Source organism: Rosa rugosa, chromosome 5 (genome assembly GCF_958449725.1).
Source record: "Rosa rugosa chromosome 5, drRosRugo1.1, whole genome shotgun sequence".
Lineage (NCBI taxonomy): Eukaryota > Viridiplantae > Streptophyta > Magnoliopsida > Rosales > Rosaceae > Rosa > Rosa rugosa.
Genome location: NC_084824.1, coordinates 43,779,005 through 43,799,177, shown reverse-complemented (window position 1 = coordinate 43,799,177; position 20,173 = coordinate 43,779,005). Strand labels below are relative to the sequence as shown.

The 20,173-nt window shown below is 37.8% G+C and overlaps 2 protein-coding genes across 16 annotated transcripts in view; one reads left to right on the top strand and one right to left on the bottom strand.

The window, feature by feature from the left end:
• Nucleotides 1–20,173, top strand: part of LOC133709239 (calcium-transporting ATPase 8, plasma membrane-type-like) — a 48,187-nt gene that overhangs the window by 19,447 nt on the left and 8,567 nt on the right. For 10 of the 15 annotated variants that reach the window (XR_009846184.1, XM_062134908.1, XM_062134909.1 and 7 more), the window contains 16 exons: nucleotides 7,924–8,233; nucleotides 8,386–8,489; nucleotides 9,981–10,100; nucleotides 10,176–10,215; nucleotides 10,320–10,408; nucleotides 10,514–10,639; nucleotides 10,782–10,871; nucleotides 11,632–11,701; nucleotides 11,864–11,940; nucleotides 17,456–17,539; nucleotides 17,765–17,842; nucleotides 17,952–18,023; nucleotides 19,015–19,101; nucleotides 19,190–19,272; nucleotides 19,357–19,444; nucleotides 19,545–19,600. Coding sequence is in view for 14 of the 15 variants with exons in the window: in XM_062134908.1 (XP_061990892.1) it covers nucleotides 8,397–8,489; nucleotides 9,981–10,100; nucleotides 10,176–10,215; nucleotides 10,320–10,408; nucleotides 10,514–10,639; nucleotides 10,782–10,871; nucleotides 11,632–11,701; nucleotides 11,864–11,940; nucleotides 17,456–17,539; nucleotides 17,765–17,842; nucleotides 17,952–18,023; nucleotides 19,015–19,101; nucleotides 19,190–19,272; nucleotides 19,357–19,444; nucleotides 19,545–19,600 (1,253 nt within the window). In the remaining variant the exon portion in view is untranslated. Of the gene's footprint in view, nucleotides 1–7,904; nucleotides 8,234–8,385; nucleotides 8,490–9,980; nucleotides 10,101–10,175; nucleotides 10,216–10,319; nucleotides 10,409–10,513; nucleotides 10,640–10,781; nucleotides 10,872–11,631; nucleotides 11,702–11,863; nucleotides 11,941–16,456; nucleotides 16,609–17,455; nucleotides 17,540–17,764; nucleotides 17,843–17,951; nucleotides 18,024–19,014; nucleotides 19,102–19,189; nucleotides 19,273–19,356; nucleotides 19,445–19,544; nucleotides 19,601–20,173 lie in introns of those variants that run through there. The other 5 variants (XM_062134912.1, XM_062134904.1, XM_062134911.1 and 2 more) reach the window with 3 other exon arrangements.
• LOC133712096 (uncharacterized) lies at nucleotides 11,976–15,794 on the bottom strand. Its single transcript, XM_062138178.1, has 3 exons — nucleotides 15,196–15,794; nucleotides 14,210–14,311; nucleotides 11,976–14,103 (listed from the first exon to the last, which is right to left on the bottom strand). Exons 1-3 carry the CDS (start codon nucleotides 15,196–15,198, stop codon nucleotides 13,813–13,815), a joined length of 396 nt encoding a protein of 131 aa, XP_061994162.1. The 5' UTR covers nucleotides 15,199–15,794; the 3' UTR covers nucleotides 11,976–13,812.

Below are 20,173 nucleotides of genomic sequence, written 5' to 3'. Positions count from 1 at the left end.
CGAAAGCTCTGAAGAAATTTTCTCTTCCTTTGGAGTGAACAGTCGCTTCCTCAGAATGCACCAATTTATAGAACAAGGCTAGCAGATCTCCACCGTTGGATGGACGATCTCAGAGATTCAAACTACGCGTTGGATTTAAAGTAGCCCTAAAACACGGAAAAGTGGTTGGCGCGTGTAGAGCGCGTAAGGGGACCGAACGAATCTCGAGGTGCTGTGGCAGACAACTTTAGCCGAAAGTAAATCTGATTTCCGTAAATCACGGAAAGGATAAGCCGTGGTAGGTGGGCCGTACATGGGCTTGTCCCGGATCAATGCCCTCACTGTAGCTGTGGGTGGAGGCCTGTTGGGCCGAATTTCTGAAATAGTTTTGGTGAAATTCATGGGCCTGATTTCTGCAACAGTTTTGGGTATTTTGGGCCGGATTGCTGAAACGGTTGGGTTTAAATAAAAGGAATTGCATGGACAACAGCGAGAGCAGCTGGTGCTCTAGTGATTGAAAGCAAAGCTCTTGTACAAGAGGTCAGAGGTTCGAACCTTGCCTCTCATTTATTTTAATTATGTTCGCTTATGACATAATAAATATAACGCGTGTGCTTATATTAATGAAAGCAGCTCTTGCTTCAATGGTTGGGAGCAAAGCCTTGGTGTATTGGGTCGGGAGTTCGAACCTTACCTCCTACAAATATTTTTGGATCTCGTATATGCTCGATATACGGACGTATATACGGTATGTGCGGTATGCATATGTATATACGGTCGGTATGATATACATATGGTATGTACGGTATGTATACGTATGTAAAGTCGATACGGTATACCGACGGTATGTACAACTTCATACCGTAGCCGAGCTGAAAGTTGGTGGGCCGAGTTTCCAGCCCAAATGTTAAGCCCAAATGGTAAGCCCAATGTTCAGCCCAAATGGCCGGTTCAAATGCTTAGCCCAAGCTGTCATTACTGGGAATAAACGCGGGTTAGTGGACCCTCCCAGAGCCCACAAGAAGGCCCAAGTGGCCCATAATGAATAAGAAGACGTTGTGGAGGTGTTTGAATTTTATAAATTCTTGATTTAGTGAAGCAATGTTTTCTGCACATTGTTTTGTGTGCTTGAGTTTTGGCTAATGTTGGTAGTTATACTCTAGCCTATGTTTGTTTGTTCTGGAGTGTTGTTGTGAGTGGTAGGTTGTTTGAGATGGAATGAAGATCTCGTTTCCAATTATTACAACGCAGGAGAGCATGGACTGGATTTGAGAATAAGATAGCCTTACCTGATTGATAGGCAGTGCGCTTAAATTTCGGGACGAAATTTCTTTAAGGAGGGTAGATTGTAATACCCTGAAAATTCAATTTAATTTCTGATGACATTTTGGAAATGATTTCGTGGTCGTGGGCACGAGTACGAAGCTTGGAGGAGTGTGGAATTAGTTCGAACGATTTAATTTTCGAAAACGAACGTTATTTAGGGGGTCTCAAAAAGTGACTTTTTATACGTACAGAATTTGGGAAAACTTCCTTCATGAAAGTTGTAGAGCTCGTCGATACGATCTCGTGCATATGTGGAACGCAATATTCGGAGTTCATATGAATAAGTTATGAATATTTGAAAATTGAGATTTTTCTATAAATAGTCAAAAAAATCCAAATTCTGTCATTAAGGACAGAAAAATTGTAATTTTGCGGAACAGTTCCCCCCGGTTCTCTCTCTCTCTCTCTCGCTCGAAACCCTTCCCAGGCCGGCCGACCCGCCGACCCGACCCGGTCCCAGCGGCGCCGTCGCTTCTCCTCCGGCCACGACCCGGCCCTCACCGTGATCGCCGCAAGCCGCCCAGCCACCTGGTGCCCTCCGCTTGCCCCGCCGTCGTCCCCAAAGCTGGATCGAAGGAGCCCAGCCGTGCGAAACCGACCCGGCCGGAGAACCGATTTTCCAGCGTCTCCTCGGCCGATCCTTCCCATTTTCGTGATCTCCTCCTCCCCCTGATCATCCTCATATCCTCCTTGCACGACGATTTCGAGCGTGGAGTGAAAGATCACGAGTTGAAGTTTCGACGACTCTGATTCAATCTGGAATCAGATCAGACGCACCTGATTAATCCAACTTCCAAGCTTGATCTAGGACGATCTAGACCAAACCAGACTTAGCTCCAGGTATGAAAGTTGATCAACTCTTCATTTTGAACAAGTTTGTAGTTGACGACTTTTGCATCGGAGGTGGTTGACCCGGAGTTGACCGCCGCCGTTGACCACCGGCTGACCCGCCGCTTGTGGCGGCGCGTCCGACCTTATTTTGGTGTTCTGTTTTCAGTATATTCATCTACGCATCGATACGGTCGTTTGAATATATCATAATGTCATTTTGGAGAAAGTTGATGCATGCTAGGGTTTCGGTTTTTACGCATTACTTTCGGTTTATGATCTGCGAAGATCTGACCATCGGTTTTGCTTCAAATTTAGATATGTTGATCGTATGACTGTCCCGATGACTTGGTGTGGTCACGAGCGAAGATCCGACCGTTGGATCTTTGTATAATTGAGAAATGGTGATTCGGAAGGCGATTCGTGAGAATCCGACCGTCAGATTTTCGTATAATTTTGTGGAGATGTTTGTTAGGGTAATTCAAGAAGATCTGACCGTTGGATCTTCGTGATAATTTTGGAGGATGATCCTGAGGGCGATCCGTGAGGATCCGACCGTTGGATCATCGTATAATTTCGATCCGACCGTTGGATCATCATTAAATTAGAATCCGACCGTTGGATTTCTGTATATGTGTGCTTTTGAGTTGTTGGCTAAGTTAAGATCATTATTGGATTAGGTGATCGATGGATTTATTTGGCGGACGATTCGTGAGATTGTTAATTGAGCTGTTAAGAAGACGCAGCTGGATTAGAGGTGAGTAAACCTCACGTGGTTCATATTACGAACCAAGGACATTTAATTAATTTATTTTGTCGTAAATGTGTGAAAATATTTATCGAATAAATATTTGTTTTTTAAAATCATATGGACTTGATCAACTACGGTCCATAGGTAAGTAAAATGATTTTAACTATACAAATGAATTTCACGATTTCTATGCTTACACTATAGTTGGTATTAATAGGCATTCCTGTGTGAATGTCTATGTATATATATTATTTACGTGAAATAATATGGGTTGTTGGAGTTGTGTTGAGTTTGATGTTACATTTTTGAGTCAAGTGTGACTCATTCTAAATGTATTGGTCCTTGTACCAAGGGTCACAGATGGTGAGCAGGGATGGGGAAAGCCGAAACTAGATGTTTGTAACGTTTTTAGGTCAGGTGTGACTTACTTAACGTTTGATTTTATGACCAGACGGGGTCTGAAATCATATGTCACAGACGGTGACAGGTCGCAGACGGTGACCAAGGCAGGAAATAGGTAATCACGTCTTTGGCCGGACGAGTGGTTACTTAACGTTTGATTTTATGACCAGACGGGGTCTGAAATCATATGTCACAGACGGTGACAGGTCGCAGACGGTGACCAAGGCAGGAAATAGGTAATCACGTCTTTGGCCGGACGAGTGGTTACTTTTCAGTTAGAGCTCTAGTCTGTCTGCCAAATGTTGAGTGATCCTATGAGGGTAATGGGGAGTGACTCATAAGTGTATATATATCTATATGAGAGTGAGAAAGTGAAGTGGTTTTGTGGTGGTCGTTGTGATTGTGATGTTTCTACATTTCTATACTTGAGTTAAAGGAAATGTATTTTAATAAATCAACAGTTCTTTCTTGTTTACTCATACGAGCTGTCAAAAGCTTACCGGGTTTGGTGTTGTTGCAATCCCAGTACACTATTCAAATTGTGTAGCGGATACTACTACAGGTCAAGAGAATCAGGACGGAGATCGAGCTGCGTAGAGTAGCTGCAATTGTGTCAATCTGATTTACTTTGTGAGGTGTGTTATGCTCATTTAGAGCTTTACAATATTGCTTGTGAGAGTGAATTGTAATATTGAACTCGAGGTTTCGAGATTTAGAGTTTGTGTATCATGTGGTGAGATTATATTGAGAAAAAAATTCAGAACGTTTATTTGATTAAGTGGTTTAATTCATGTTTCGGATTTTGAATTTATTATTCAAAATTTGGGGCGTGACACACCTAACTTCAGAAGCGCTCTAAACACAAACATTTTTAAAATATATAACAAACTATGAAACCAACAATTAAAAAAGCAAACACTTAACTTAGGGAGCTCAATGTGTCGTTTCACATATAAAAGAAGGTTAATACCCCAAAACCTAAACCTAGCCATGCCTAGGAGGAGGCACAACATCATGTTCCTCTTTTGATGCAGGGCCATGAGTTATATATGTACAAGACATGCCAAAAGTCAAAGAGAGAGTAAAACACGGGAGTTCAGATCACCAAAAGTAGAAGCGATCATACGTAGATATAAGTACAACAGTAGCAATCCTAAGAAAAGAGTTGGCCCAAAATAATCTTAAGGAAAGACCCATGCCACCAACTAGAGTCATGTTACTTTGGTGTCGTTAAGTTGAGACAATATCGGTACAATGGTGGATCATGTTTAGCATAGTATTAGAGTGAGTCTCTCTCCATTAACGTCTCCAATTGTCATGGACCTGATTTGGGTTCTTTAAATTGGCCATTGAAAATATTTCAAATGAATTGTTACTAATTGGACAAGTCTTCGATGTAAGACTTGTGCCCTAATTTCCAATGTGGAATTGAATTTGTTAATTGATTGCATATGCAGACCTAAAGCGAGGTTGCATATAATGAGGCGTATTGGAGAGGAAAGATTCTACATTAGAAAAGTGACCAAAAATAATATAATTTATAAGAGTAACTCCAACAGCTTCCCTATAATTTTTGTATAATAGATAAGCAAAAGTCAAAGCTTTAGCATCTTTTTATTCTCAAACTCCAACAGATTCCCTATTTTACAACAATCTCTAAAATCTCCATATTCTTCCTTAAATTTTTAGAGATTGCTGTAAATATAGAGAATTTGGTTTTCTCTTTCCTCACTTTTCCTAAAATAGGGATAGTTATAGGGAATCTGTTGGAGTAAAAGAGGCTCATTTTTTCCTAAAGTAGAGAAAAATCAAAATATGTGAAAGCTGTTGGAGTTGCTCTAAGTAGGTGGCTCCACCCAATTGTACCGAGACCTTTTGTGATTAAAATTCAACACCCAATAGATTGTTAAATGGAGACAACATCGATACATTTGTGGGTCATGGACATGTGACCCATGAGTGCCGCTGTTTAATAATTCACATACTGAGAGAAAGGGAAACTGTTGAGAAGGAAGGAAGATGGTCCAATTAATGGGTTTGGTGATGTGGCTGCAGCAACAGTAGGTTTTGGGGTTTTCTATATTCAATTGAGCACATTCGTGAGAGAATGTGGAAAAATTATTGCAGAGTTGCCGCATCTAACTCTCGTGGATCTATGAATGGTAAAATGAATTGAAACAATACGAAGCACGACGCATAAAATTCAACCAAAGAAACACCACACTAGATAGAGCTAGCCGGACAAGATAGAACATTATGGTCGCGTTTGTTAGGGAGGATTGGATGGGATTGGACTGGCTTATCTCATATAAACAGACTAATCCCTTGTTTGGCATCACTCAGGACTCCATTAAATGAGACTATGTAGTCCCCGAATCAACCTCAACACCTTCTTACATAGTCTCCCCAAATTTCATCGGACTGTGGAAGCTCCGTTCTTCACTTCAGCCTCACCTCGTCTTCTCACCTCCTTACCTGCAATTCAGCTCCGTCTACATCGTTTTTGTTTTCAATTCCTTGTCATCAATTCGTTATTTCTTATCAGTTTCTTCTCATCGTTTGACTGACCTTGATGAACAACCCATAAATTGAATCAATTAATTCTGCTCGCCTTCTCCACAATCTTCACCCGTTTTGAAATTCAGCACAAACACCTCATTCCTAGCCCCAACATTCATAATTGAATCAAAATTAGCCTAAAGAAACCCGAAACCACCACCACATACGGTGTACCCAACGATGGCTGAAACACCCAGAAACCAATTCTTCCAAAACATAATCAAATTCGAAAATCATGTAAACTAGCATGTAGAACACGAAGAGTAGATCAACTTTCATACCTCATGCACCTCAAAACATCGCCGGAGCCGCCAGAATTTGTAGAGAAACCGCCGGAGACCTCGGCATTCAATTCTCTCTCCACACCCACCAATCGGACCAACTGAGGCTAGAGGCACGTCGGCGACCAGAAGATAGATCGAACCCGACCGGTGCGCCGGCCAGAGGTGCCTGATAGCGGAGCTTTGATCAGATCACCGTTTGGAGCTTCGCTGGTTTTGCAGGTTGGTGGTGTTGAAGGTTTCAGTTCTATACTTAATCCCGCTGGCACCAAACGTGGGTCAAGGCACTATATAGCATAAGCCTAGCTTGAGGAGTGCAGGACTCAATAAGAAATTAAGCCTAGGTAACACAATCCCCCCTAACAAACGCGACCTATAATACATATGGACAAAGGTAGTCTATCAGACCAAAAAAAAGGACAATGTAGTCTAGACATGGAGAGTTAGTGACCATTGGACCAGAGTGGCCTCTCAAGAATAAAATGTACAAATTTTCATCACAATATTGAACAAACAAACAAAAACATAGAAATTAAAATAAAGTCAATGGGTTTGTCTACAACATATCAATGCACTGAATCACCGATTTATCAAGTAGATTAATTTGATTAAGAGGTAAATTAACTCCATTCATGGGTAGACTAGTATGTGTATGAGTACTTCTATATCAAACTAGTCTATTTATGTGTTAAATTAAGTCAACCTCTATATCGAATTAAAACTACTTGATGTATCATAAAACTTATCAAAAGTGAAAAATACAAAACTGATTTTTTGCCGGTGTTTAAAGGTCTTCATGCTCTTCCCCTTTCTGTACAGCTACATACTTCATCTGTTCATCAAGCTAATTGGCTTTTCTTCTTCAAACATCATGTTAATAGATCATATTTCTAATGGGATGGTGCAATATTTTTCAGCAAGAGAAAATAATGAAGTTGCTAGTTTGCAAATAACTAAAACATTCAATTCCCTACGTGAGAAACAAAAGACAAAGCTAAACACTAGATATTCCATTCATATCCTTCGATGAAAATGTAGCGAAAAGTTGTCATACTTGCGAAAAACAAAAAAACAAAAACAAAACGCGAACTAGTCAACGAAATGAACGTGAATTGTACGTTTATACTCCTAGCAGCGAAATTATAATAAGACGTCACGTCCCAAGGCCGCAGCCCAAATTCTTTTGGAAAGACCCAACGTTTTCAAGTACCTTTCTCGGACTCAAGCACTTCAACTAACTCATGGTTTCCTCGAATCACAGTCACACTAGTCATTTCCACTCTTACCCTTGTCGTCGAAAAAAAAAAAAAAAAAAACTAAAGAAAAACACAGCGCATCTCCTCACTCTTTTCCGACCACGTGGACCGCCACCACAAGTCCTATCTTCGTCAGATGGTAGCTACTCGCTATTACTTCCGCTTACGTTTGGTCGCTGTCGCACCGGAATTGACGGGTCTCTTCTCCGGCGTCTCCTCAACAGTTCGCAGATTGGACCCTTACTACGATCCTAGTTCTCCAGTGGTCAACCACTCAACCCGTTGGCAACAAGTGAACACCACTTGCGTGCCCAACAGGAGTTATTTTGGGCATTGCATTTTTAAAAAGCAGAGAGGCAGTTTTAGAATATGGAAAAAAATTTCTGGTGTCTGATTGGTCTGGTACACAAGATTTTTTCGAGATTTTTATAACTAAACCTTAACTTTCTAAATCTGAGGATAAAATCGAGAATATAATGGAGGAAAATTGAGAATATAAATTATAATAATCATTATCTATAGTTTATAAATTGATACGTAGGTGATGATGCTGGACAATGGTCATGGATCTTTTGTGGTCAATCATGGATAGAAGACATGGAATAAACTGTCGCTGTCGCCACGTACTTAGCTATCGTGTTTTGATGTTCTTGCAAAATCCAGATTTTTTTTACTTCAGAGGAACGCGGTATTACGTAATCAAGTAAACCCTACTTGCTACCACCGTGGCAAGTCTTGGGTATAAAGTGCATTGTAGCAAGGATTTCTCATTTCCACTTTCTCGGTCTGAAGACAGCATCAGTTGCATCCATATCGGTGTTCTTGGTCTGGAGAGGAGACTACAACACCGGGTAAGTGTAAATTCTGAACTACAGCTTATTATAGATTGAAGTAAAATAATCAATTTTTGAAGCGAAAAATCACTCTCAGAATGGATATATGAGGGGCACAGATCTAGACTGAAAACCCTAACTTGTTGCTTTCACGATCTCTCTTGTAACAGCTCACAGAAGGATGAATCACTCAATTGGGTTGCCTTATAACCCAAGCAATGACTTGGAGACCGGTCTGAAGGAGGATCATGTTGAGCGCATGAACCGGTGGACGGTAGACATCTCATTCATCAATTAATGAATTTTCTTATTTTTTTGGGTGTAATTAGTTATGATTGATACGTACCTCAATTTTAATTGTCTTATTTTGTTGCAAAATTAATTATTTTGTGGGTGAAATTGATTCATATTTCTCTTGCATAGTCTTCATCTTGCACTTCTATGTGGCCAGCTAATTGGAATTAATATTGTCTATATTTTACTCCAGGGGTTCTATATATCTATATAATTTTGTCCATTACTAAGTCTAGCTGGTTTGTTTCTTTTCCGGTGTTGTATGCTTAATTACTATTAGTGCTTAACATTTTATCAAACAGGGGATTTGATATTAATTAGGTCAATTTTTCAACTTGTAGATGTACCCTAATAACCAAGTAATTATTATACATGTGGGTGCCTAGATGGGTTTATAATTTAAAGAATATGCTTTCTTGTTGATGTGTTCAAATGTGTGTGTGCGCGCGCGCGTGCGTGCGCCTATGTGTATGAGGGTGTCCATTAATAGATCAGAGTTAGATTTCGTGGATGCATTATCTGTAGCTGCAGTGAGTATCTCAGTTAGTCAGAGAGAGCTTTGTTCATTCTCAACATGGGAAGGCGAGCTTTATCATTATATATGAGTCTTCATAAGCATAAAATGCTATGTCCATGTAAATATTGTGCATGCTAACAGATTAGACCAACTCATTCTCTGACTCAACCATACCACATTTTCTTGCTTCATGCACCTTGCACGCTTTTTAGTTAATTATGTACGTAGATTATGTAGCATTCTCCAATCAACGTCGATCGAGTATCATGCATGACTGCTCACTCGTAATTTCTGTTAATTAACTGTCCTAACATATTTGTTGCAGTGGTAGTTTGCCCATATCAGTGATATCTATGTTCTCTCTAGTCGTTCAATATATATTGTGAAACTTATATTTCTGATGATCGATCCTTTGTGTTTTATTTCTAGCTTCCAAACTGGTTTCCATTATACTTTTGTTCTTTCTTGTGCAATGTATATAGTGAAGCTTATATTTCTGTTGATCGATCCATCTGCTTTGTTTCTAGAATATTCCAAACTGGTTTCCGTTATACACGTGATATATCAGCTAGCTTAGGCATTCAGGTTCATTTTATTTTGGTTTTAAATAGGAGAATCAATGTCGGATCGATGCTTAGTACACTTGGGGCCCGTTTCATAAAGCATATGGGAGAAATGGATCGGAGAAAGGAGGGAGAAAATGTCAAAGAATGTATGAAATGAAATATTGGCAAAAAAAAAAAAACTATTTGAAGTGATTTGTACTTTCCATGCCAGTTTTCGTTTTCTGCATTAATGAATACATTTGCTCCCTACTCTCCGGCCTCTATATCCCTTCCATATACTTCCCTACTAGTTATCTTCAAACCAAACGGGCTCTTAGTTGTTGGAAACTAGGTCCTAGAATTCTCTTTTTCAAAACTTGTGCTGAACTGAATATTGTTTCATTTGTAGCAAGCGAAACTATATCTGAAAGCATTGCACCGATTCCGTCACACACTAGTCCTGAAAAAGGCAGAAGAAAAGAAGCAGGCAGCACGGAAACTACTTAGAGCACATACCCAAGCCCTACGAGTACGTTTTGTGATCTGAAACTATTTGTCTTACCTACAGTGCTCTCTGCTGTATAATGTTTTGTTTTTGTATTAGGCTGCGGCTATCTTCAAAGAAGTTGCAGATCAAGTGAAAGGTATTTCCTATCCTGAAGCTTCTGCTTTTCAAGACTAGTCTTTACGATGGATTTCATCTATAATAATATTGTTTTGTAATCAACTTGTTAATTCTGGTTGTTAGGGTCTGGTGATTATTTTCCAATTGAACCAGATGAACTTGCTCGTTTGACGAGGAGTAGTGATGTTGATGCTCTGCAGCAATATGGGGGGGCAAGTGCAACAGAGAACGAATGCCATGCTTTGTTTATGTTTATATATGAGCTAGATTAAAAGATATTGTAACTTATAACATCTTTTGTTGTTCCTTTACACCAGAAGGAAGGCTTGGCAGATTTACTGAAAACAGATTTAGACAAGGGAATTGATGGGGATGATTTACTAAAGCGGACAATTAAATTTGGATCAAACATATATCCTCCAAAAACAGCAATGAGCCGCTGGGTAAGTTTGTTATAGTTGTGCACGTACTTTTGAATTTCCTACATTTGGAATAAGAAGAAAAAGAAGAAGTGATGCATTATGCTATTATAATTAATCTTTTTTTTTTCTTTTCAATTGTTTTCTCCTGCTGCATATCTGATAGACATGTCTTCGGGAAGCTCTGTACGATTTTACTCGGATCGTTTTGGTGATTGCTTTTATGGGTTCTGTTGTGATGGGTATTCTGGAAGAGGTGAGCTTGGAGTCTTTAAATGCCTAATTAATTGCGTTAAATTAATTTAGTTTTTAGTACTCTCACAAAGTGGGAGTTCTAGTTCGACTTACGACTCATTATCCGTTAGTTGTTGAATGTTTAGGGGATTCAAATTTGCTCACAATTTTTATTTTGTGGTGATATCACCACCCTATTAAAACTTGCCACGTCATATAAAATTAATTGAATACTTAAAATATAATTTTTTAATAAAATATCATGATTAACTATAATTGTGTTTTATAACACATGGCAGTTTTGTATTGAGTGGTGGTATCACCACCAAAGTATTGGTGGTGAGCAAATTTGAATCCATTGTTTAGGTTTTATGTAATAAAAAAAAGTATTCTCACACAGTGGGATGTGACAAAGGAAATTTTTTTGGTCCAAAAACAAAGAAAAGGTTCTGTTTACTAAATTGACGTTTCAGATCCATACTTTTAAGCCAAAAAAAAAAAAAGTAAATGAGATTTTAGTATCATGGTCGAAGATTTTACTAAATTGACGTTTCAGCTCCATGCCTCCATATATACTTAAACAGCTAGGTTAATGTAGCAGAGCTATTGTCTTCAATTTATTTCCGGTCGGCTATACAGCTTATACTCCTCTCTTTTATTTCTTGCCTGAACCCTAGTCATGGATTGTTATGCTAGCTAGCTAGCTATCTATTTCGTTGTATTTCAAATATCAACAATTTGCTTTACATCTCTTGTGCTTGTGTTTTCTCTATTGCTTCCAGACTAAAAAGCTGGGATGGCACGATGTGTTCAGCGTTGCTATTGCAGCTGCCATGTTCATTCTTATCACAGGTATTAAATTAACTTTTAATCAATATGTTGTTGTAGCATGTACCTATCTTACAGATATTATCTTATCTCACACTTTCATTTAACATTTACTAACCCAGACAAAGAAACAATTAACATTTATTATTTTATTGATTCCTTTCTGCTGGCATCTTTTGTTTACAGTCTTATCTGAGTATATTCAAGCTCGTCAGTTCCAGCATATGATTATCACGGAGGAAATCAGAAACATAAAATTGAAGGTGTGTTTCCCTGTCCTATTCTTCTCTATATGTATGATTTTCGTTTCTGTTTTCTGTTTATTGATTTGAAGGTAGTCAATGTTCGTCCTTTCGGTTAAATTGTTGGTTATCACAAATCTCATGAGGTTTGGTTCAATTGGTAAGGGAGAATGGAAAATTAGGTTAAATAAAAAATTCAATCTCTTACAATGTAACCAGCAAAAAAAAAAAATGTTGGTTATTACGGTCGTCTTAGCAACTTCATGTGTGTCTATAGACACACACACACCCATTATTACTCATCGTTTAATATATATATACAGGGCCCTTCTAGTGAGGGATCCATTTTTTGGTCTTTTTTAGGGATAGGGCATTAGACCAACTTTTCAATCATATTTTAGCATCTCAACCGTTCAGTTTTTAGGTCCTAATGTATAGATCTCTTCTACAAATTTTCAGCCAAATTGATTATCGTTAAGGCATTCAAAACAATGATTTACAATTATATGTATGAACGGTTCAGGTTGGGCAGATTCGGTTCATCCATTGATTTAATCTAGTTCGATACATTCACGATCACCGATTTGACTGAAAATTTGCAGAAGTAATCTACATATTAGGACCTAAAAACTGAACGGTTGAGATTGCGAAATGTAATCGAAAAGTTGGTCTAATACCCTATCCTTAGAAAAGACCAAAAAAGGGATCTGTTAGTGGAAGGGCCCCACACACACACACACACATATTATTACACATCGTTTTTTATACCTTGTTGTTTGACATAAGTATTGAAACTCATTTGCAATCATTTGGTCTAACATGAGTGTTGAAACATATTAACCTTTTTGAATTTGGTTTTGATCTTCGATTATTGACTCTTATATCGTTGTAAATAGGCTCAACAAACATTTTCTGATGACATATGTTATCATATTTTAAGTATAGCCAATTCACATGCACTTTGTGCATGTTCATTGGCTTTCTATCTACACAAGAGTTCATGAGCAATTGAACACCACTACAATTTAGGACAATAGCCACATACACTATTGGTGACAAGTTTGGGCCAAAGGCCACATATGTGTGTGTCTATGACCCATTGCCACATTACAGCCACTTTTAAATGGGTCAGTGCTCTGTAGGCCAGTTGCAATGGTCTGATGCAGTCACGTTTACATGCTTCTGTGGGCTACAATGAATTTGTTATTGTGGTGGGCCATGTAACTGCAAAACCCACGATTGTGTGTGTGTCTAGCAATTAGTTTTAATTGCTTCTTCTTTCGTTTAATTACACCATCTGGTGGGTCCCCCTAAATACTTTAATTTCTTTTTTATTTTTTGGTTAATCATGAATTCAAATTGGCCCGTGGCCTTCATTCAAAATACCAGAAAAAAAATACAAAAAAACAGCCTAATTACAAAAGCATATTGAATCCTTCATTTAATACTTTTATATTACATTAACCACTCCAGGTACAATACCTGACAGATATACACAAACTACCATAGAGTCCAAATAGTAGTTGAACACTATTAAACTAAATCAGACTTCACAAATATACATCCAAAACCTAAATCTTCCTATGAAGCTAAACTTAAAAGCCTCTGTGCACTTATCCCATGATCAGGTAGCTACCACCAATATACTAAAGAGATCATAGATTAAGTCCAAAACAACAAAAACACAGAGGCCTTAAGCACAATTGTTACTAACCAAAAGGTGAAGTCTGAAGTGTGCCTCAATTTCTGGTAACTTGCTGCTGCAATTCTTCAGAGCAATGTGGTATGTAAACATCATCCAAGTTCTGCTCATATGAAGATTGAATATGGCTCATCGATGGTTGGAGAGAACCACCCTTCGTTCTTAAAGCTGCAGAACCACCCTTTGTTTGTTCATTTCTGCTTATCTTCCTTTTCTTGGTTCTCCTTCCGAATCGTTTCAATCTCAAGCTCATGTTGTTCTCTCATTGCTTGTACCTCTAAATGAACACATCTCTTCTGCACTAGTACACCAGGAACTTGTTCAGGTATGGCTCCAATGCCAAATCCTCGCACCCCTCCACGTGTCTCTTTTCCAAGCACAGACGCATATACTTCATTGATTTCAAAATCATTAAGAACCTCTGGAAGTTGGGATGCCCTCTTTGTAGTCTTCATCTTGTCAATCTTGTCCTTCATCAAGGCCTATATCAAACAATTGGTACAACTGGTCACAGTAAGTACAATATCAATGTTGAGTATGCTTAAGAACTTGAAAATAATATGTCAAGAAGTCATAAGTGATGCTTACAATAGCTTTAGAATTCAGTTCATCAGGTTTTTCATTATCGTGGACATGGGTAAGCTCAAACATTTTGCAACGGTCTGGGTTTACACCTCCATTAGTATTTTTCTACATACATATGAACCAAGAATCTAATTAAGAAAAACAAACAGAAAAAAGCAATATGAGATATGTGAGTACCATGAAGGACAAGTAAATAACACCCTGCAACAGCCCTTCTTATTTCATAAACACTAAAAAAAAAGGTTGCAACAAGTAGAGTACAGGGTATGCAAATGGCGATTAAGGTCTCGCATGTTTTAAGAGCAAAACATTGGTCAAAACAAGAGAAGAAAATACTTCATGATCAAGGCTAGTGAAAATTGAAAACCAAGCAAATTACATAAGACAAATGGTAATCAGTAGAAATTATGAAACCAAACAACTTAGAATAAAAGAGGTCCTTCATAACATGATTAACAATAACAAACTACTTGAGGCAATACAACAATTGAAAACCAATTGAAAAAAGAATCTATAACTACGAAAACTAGAAAACAAACTGCTCTTACAATGACATAATAGTTATTGAAAATAAAAAAACTCATCTGCCACAAAGCAACAGGATTTGAAGTCAAAGATGTTTCTTTATTTTGGTTGGATAACTCATCTGCCACAAAGCAACAAAATAAGCCAAACAATACATGATTACTTCCAAACCATTTTGTTCTAATCACAATCCAAGAACCAACCAGATTACAACAGTGAGTAAGATTCACTGACCAATTCACTTTTCCCTTACAGCTTACTAACTAAGAATAGTACAATTGATTAGCCCTGGGAAGATCCCTTATGTAATTAGATAGAACAAACTTTGATTCAATATAAGTTAATGTTCACAGAGATTCCAATTAACCTTTAATGGGATCTTGGATAAAGCAATTGATAACCATGTTCTGCAGTATTCACAATAAGGATCTACTTTTCAGAATATGGACCGGACAAGGACTTACCATCACTCCATTTTTAGAAGATGCACATGTACTGCAGTGTTAACTCAAAGATTCGGCTAATGACCTCATCCTCTTCCTCGCTGTCATCGTCTTCGGAATCACCGATGCAACTCTCTCCTCCAAAATCAAGCAAATCAAAACTTCAATTTACCGTAATCCTAAATCAAATAATACCCAAATTTCTCAAAAACACATAAACAAAATTCCATCAGAGTTAAACATTCAAGATTTGTAACATGCAAGCTTAAAGATTGAAGCTTTAAAAACATAGAGAGAAGATCAACAAGTTGGTGGAAATAGAAACTAATTTGCATATCCAGTCGAAGACGAAGAGCCCGTGCAATCCGAATTTTGGTTTCAGATTGGATGCTTCTTTACTTTCTTCCTGTCCTCCGAACCCTAACTCCACCCAGAGGAAGAAATTCATAAGCAGAGGAAATAAAAATTGAATAAATGAATAGACAACAAAAAGAATCGCTGAGAATCAGAGAAACAAGAATCGCAGTGGCCATCAATTTGGTGTTCAGATGGAGATGAGATGGAGAAGAAAAAAGAGTCGGCCCTCTTGCTAAGGAGAGAGAAACAAGGGAGACAAGAGTTTTTTTTTTTTTTTTTTGTCTGAGGGAGACAAGGGTTTCATATATATATATATATAATGAGATAGAGTTCCCACCGTAAACCGAGCCTTAAGCAATAAACCGAGGCTTAAGGAAAATTTCAAAATTTGTAGTAGTGGTGGGCCCTGTCATACGTGTTTCGAGGAAAGAACAGTTGAATAAATATAAAATAATACATAAGCCACACTTCATGCATGTACGTGAGAGATATGGGCACCAACATGTTGAAGAGCAGTGGGTATGACCCCAATTCTCACAGTTCATTCATTATGTGGCAATGGGTCAGTGGCTGTTGCCTAGTATTGTTGTAGTGGAAGTTGACAAAATGAGTTTATGTCACACTCAACATAGAGGACAATCACTAGTGATACCCTCCTAAAACTTTATATTTTGAGTAATATAAGTTAGGGTGGCCAATTCTTGAATTTTAGAATGTTCGTAAAAAGTCTAATTTGGCTTTATCTCGGGTTCCTCCGTTAAAAATGAGGAAAAAAAAGAAAAATCCTCGTACACTCTCGTACCCGTATTCTATAGTTCGGGGGTCGGGACTCGGGAATACTATATCTTTACCTCCAGAATCCGAATCCATAGAATTCCACCTCAATGTAGAAAGTGTTCAAACTTTGTTCAACTGAATCTTCCAGGTGCATCAGCATCCAAGTCTCAGTTGAGGCTACGATTTCAAATTCTCTGTAGTCTTCCTGCTCTTGTGTGGAGAATGGAGAGTGATAATATTTCATCAATGTGCATTGGATCGATTGATGGGCATGGATATATTTGGAAGATCTGTTTGTGGGTGAGAATCTTTAGGATTGTGTATTTGTTTGTGAATTGTTTGATTGATCTGCAATCATTTCAAAAGTGGATACAATGTTGTTGCTTCTAGGGAGCACATTCTGGAGTAGTTACTGTTTGTATAAATGAGAAATCCCTGCATATTTGATATCCTAATTTGGGATAGCATGCTTTGAAATTTGAATCAAGTAAAGGTTTAAGAGACTGCCTTGACAGGTATTGAAATGACATCCTTTTTCTGTGCACCACATGAAGTAGTAGGGGTAATCTTACCCTGAGCAGAGGCAGATAAGTCTCACATTCATCATCATTTTCCTTTAGTGATATGCTTTATTCTTTAGGTTACATTCTTGGAAAGCCAGAATATGTGTCCGGGTGTTGTGGAAAACGATGGGGAAGTAAATTTTTACGGCTTCACTAAGTGGGATAGTATATCAACCTCATCAAAATTGACCAAGTTATTCAAAGTATCCAGAGAGAGTGAGGAATGTAGCTATAGGATTTATCAAATATTGGCTGCTGAATGTGAACCAGTTTGGGTCATGTACTAGTCAATGTCTCCCATCATCAATCTCTTGCTTGAGGATCTTAATTTTTAAGAATTTAGATAAGCAATTTGAGTAATTACCGAAGGTAGTAGAATTAGTTGGTAGTCCATATTGTAATCCATCGAGTAATACTAAATAATTTTTATAAAATGTATTCATTAATTTTGTATTGTTTTTCCCTCACTTGAAATAGTTTTACTCTATTTGCATATTGCTAATGTGACAGTACCTGTGTATAACGATATATACCTAACCTTTCACCTAATTGTTAACTTTTGGGCTCATTCTCTGATTCTGCAGGTTATTAGAGCTGGTCGACAAGTTGTGGTTTCTAATTGTGATATTGTTGTTGGTGATGTTCTACCTCTTAAGACTGGTGATGAGGTTTGTAGATTCATTAAGAGTTAATCTTGAAACACACCAAAACTGATTTGTTGTTAATTAGTTTGTTCCTTTTTCGTCTCACTAAGATATTGCCACATCATCTCACATTATCTTTGGACTATAATACGAGTAATACTTTACATGACTCCTGTTTTATGTATTCTGTTATATGTTCTGAATTTCATTTTAAATGCAAAATGTGTTGGTTCGGTGATGTATCCCTAGGTCCCTGCTGATGGCATTTTAATCCGTGGTCGCTCACTTGCAATTGATAAGAGTAGAGTCACTGGAGAGAGCAAGATTGTGAGCCTTCATGCTTGTTCAGGATCCTTGTTTAATTTGAACTTGTCCATTTTTTTCTTTCTTTTTTTTCTGTTCTTTTTCTTGTGAGTACAATATTTCATTTCTGCAGTTTCACAAGGATTCAAGGAACCCATTTCTACGATCTGGCTGGAAAGTAGCACATGGCAGTGCTACTATGCTGGTAAAGATTTCAGATTTTTCTTCTGTGTACAGGACACTGTCTTGAAAGATTCATATGATGTGATTTGCTTGTGTAACCAAATGGATAGTTGTCAGGATTGTTGAAAAAGACCAATTCATAAAGCTCGTTAAAGTTGCAAATGTTATAAAAGTTGTACATGTTGTCCTGAAGCATAGAAATTTCTGCCATAAAATGTAGCATAAATTTTACTCATCTATAGGTGGTTTAATTTGTAATTAGTTCCTAGTAAACACAAACAATACCATTAACCCTTGCACACAAGCATCACATACAAATGCTACCAATAGACTGGGAACATGACCCAAACTACAAAGGAAAGATTATACTTTTCTGTTTAAGGATTAGAATCAAGTTTTCCACTTAGAGTATATTCTAGTGAGTGTATCTTTGGGTGGAATCAATAATACATAGTGGTTTATATGTGGTTGAGCTTCTTAAGAGTCCAAGAGCACTGTTAAAGTTAATTGCACTGACTGAGAGAAATCATTAATGGAAATAGGTCAGTGTCTTTAGTTATGAAGCCGTAATCATTGGAAACTTATACGGAAGTCCTACCTGATTTTCTGTGTAGTGCAGAATATGAAGCAGGATGTACTTTAATAGAGAAGTGATTAGGTTGGGTCATTGGAGTTTTAATATGTAGGAGCTCTATAGGGCCAATGGCGCTAAATCCCCCCATAATTATAGCACCCACCCCCTACCAACAAAGAGCCTTATCCTTTGTATGTCACTTATATGGTCATTTTTTATTACTATTTCTACTGCTCTGACATACTTTTTTGATATATTTGTGTGATCTTTGCCTCATTGGTTCTTAATTGCTTTTGTTACTTTTTCCTCTTTGTCACGGGTAGCTATGTAGTTTCTCCAGATCCATTCAAAAGATTATATCAAACCATGAATGCGTGTTGCTTGTCTATTTTTGGCAGGATTGCATTTTTCCTTTGTCACTGAGGGTTTCTTTTATCAGGTAACTGGGGTTGGGAAATGTACTGAATCAGGAATTCTCAGGGCTAACACTTATTCAAAAGACACCGAGAATAAAACCCCCTTGCAGGTCAGCAAACTCAACTATTATTGTAACAGATTTTATTCTTTTAATTTGTAAATGCGAGATATACCAAACCATAGAGGACTCTACATAGGTGCTTTTAAAGGAGGTTGCTACTTTCATGGGTGCTGTCGGATTCATGGGTGCTGCCATTGTTGCATATGTTGTTTGGTTCAGGTATTGAACCTCCAGATTAATTTGGCCAACTCCCCCATCTTTCCATAGAATGTACTATAATCACATAAAATATTATTTCTGCAGAGACTTCTTTACTGGTGATAATTCATCAAATGGAAGTCCTGAACCTGGAAGTACACTTGAAGAAGTGATTAGAATTAGTACCATTGCAGTATGTCTATCTATATGCTTGGTTGCGTTATGTGTGTGTGTATTATATGTGTGTGTGTGTGTGTAAAGGTTTGCTGTTGACTGATAAGTGAACATTTCAGGTTGCCATTTTTGTCGTTGCATTACCTGAAGTGCTTCCTTCAGCTTTCAACATAAGGTAAGTCTGCCCGACAGTTCATGTTAAAATAGGTCCGAATTTTTTTTACTTCAAAGTTCAAACCTGTTTGCAATTGATGCACTAACCTGATTCAATAATGGCTTGATCAATGGTTCTGAAGAGGGAATTGGCAAGTGTGGATGTGCAAATTAACACATCCCAATCAATCTGCATGTTTATGCCAGTTGATCCACATGTGTTAATGTGCACATACACATATCCAAGTCCTGTTGATCGATGATATACTGTCCTCTGATTTTAATACTTAGCATGCCACTTTTGTCAGTACCATTTAGTATTGATGTTATAGATTTGTGTTTAATGGATTGATTTTAAGGCACTTCGTTTCCAATTATCTCATCCTATTTTATATCATGAACTGGTGACTAAATAAGTAAATGCGAAGAATCAACACTAATTGAGATTATGTGACAGTTGATCTATTTGTGAACAATTTCCATTTATTTTAAAACGATAAGTATATCTCAATTACCATTATTTGGTCAGCTATTGTGGTATGAAAAGGTAATCGCGTTCACATTACTTGTTTAGAATGCCATACCCTGAAGTGCA

Bases quoted from the DNA above. Each gene is read 5' to 3' on its own strand.
- LOC133712096 (XM_062138178.1), bottom strand. The intron at 14,104-14,209 runs GTAAGCATCACT...TGTTTGATATAG, and splicing joins AACTGAATTCTAAAGCTATT to GCCTTGATGAAGGACAAGAT.